The sequence below is a fragment of the Bison bison genome, unplaced genomic scaffold, assembly GCF_000754665.1.
Source record: "Bison bison bison isolate TAMUID 2011002044 unplaced genomic scaffold, Bison_UMD1.0 scf7180017864317, whole genome shotgun sequence".
NCBI classification, from domain to species: domain Eukaryota; kingdom Metazoa; phylum Chordata; class Mammalia; order Artiodactyla; family Bovidae; genus Bison; species Bison bison.
The window spans coordinates 2,631,688-2,632,945 of record NW_011494889.1 but is presented as its reverse complement, the minus strand read 5'-3'; the positions used below and the strand labels follow the sequence as shown (position 1 = coordinate 2,632,945).

General features: G+C 68.5%; 1 protein-coding gene across 1 annotated transcript in view; it reads right to left on the bottom strand.

Moving 5' to 3' along the window:
• The window catches only part of CNIH3 (cornichon family AMPA receptor auxiliary protein 3), a 132,739-nt gene extending 132,640 nt beyond the window's left edge, over positions 1-99 (bottom strand). The window contains exon 1 of the mRNA XM_010852852.1: positions 19-99. Within this exon, the coding sequence (XP_010851154.1) occupies positions 19-99 (81 nt within the window). The remainder of the gene's footprint in view (positions 1-18) is intronic.
• Positions 100-1,258: the final 1,159 nt, after the last annotated feature.

Sequence of the window (1,258 nt, the reverse complement as noted above, 5' to 3'; positions counted from 1 at the left end):
CCGCTGCCGGTTACTCACGTGCCAGATGGCGAAGAAGATGAGGGCAGCGCACAGCACCAGCGAGAGCATGTAGCAGAAAGCAGCGAAAGTGAAGGCCATGGCCGGCCGGCGGGGGGCCGCGCGCACCCCAACACCAACACACCAAGCAGCGCCTAGGAGGCCGAAGTCCCTCTGGAGGACCGCACTCCCTCAAAAGGCGGGGGACAGCAAGGAGCCAGGTCTGCACCCTCCGCTCGAGGCCAGTGGCTAGGAAGGAGGCACGCCAGCGGAGAGCCGTGCGGGGCTGGGATAGGGGCAGGATTCCCGCAGGCTCCGGCGACCTGAGACGCCAGCTCCTCCGCGAAGACAGGTGCGTCGCGCGTCGTTGGCGGGAACTGTCCCCAAATCGAAGAAGAAACCAAATCAATAGCGAACTTCTGCAGTTAGTGCCAACCAGCCAGCTTCTCGAGACAACACGACGCGGGGGTGCGAGGACTCCTCGGAGGACCACGCGAGCCACGGAATCCCAGGGAAGAGCCCCCTCTGCTTCCCGCGTCTGAGCGGCACAGGAGAGCCGAGAGCGCCGTTCAGGACCCTCCCGCGCCACCTGGGCGCCAACCGAGAGCGTCCAGCGAGGTGCCCGGGAAGGGGGCGGGGGAGGGGGGCGACCCCGAGCTCCTCCCAAATCCCAGATCCAGCAGAGGCTCTTTCCCGGGGAAACAGGTCTTTAGGTAGCCGAGAAGAGCGAGGTTTCCTTGGCCCTGAGCCCCGGATGCGGTTTCCAGAGCTGCCGTGCGCTCCTAGGCGCGCCAGGCTCCGGCGGCCCCCGGGCCCACCAACCTTGGTAATCCAAGTTCCCCGGAAACTAGGGGTGGGACTCTAGTGTCTCCTGTGTCTAAGTGGCACAGGAGCCCGGCCACACAGGCTCCAGCCCAGCAGGCCCGCTGGAGTGGATCTCAGGCCAAGAGCTGCTCACCGCGAAGCTCGCTCCACCTGCTGCTGCTGCCTGTGCCGCTAAGAGCACTGAAGCTGCGCGGCCGGGGTCCCCTCCCTCTTGGCGCCCCACCCTCGGCTCCGGCTCCGCAGAGCACGCCCTCCCCGGCGGGCGGAGACTGCGGCGGCGACGGGGCCGGGGAAAGGTGGGCGGCCAAGCGCTGCTGGGCGCTCGGTCGCCGAGGCTGCCTCACTTGTGCGCGCCGGCCTCTCCGAGGAAACTTGAGGCCAGCAGCGCGGGTGGGGCGGGGCGGGACGGGACGGCCGTGCCGAGGTGGGGCGGGGT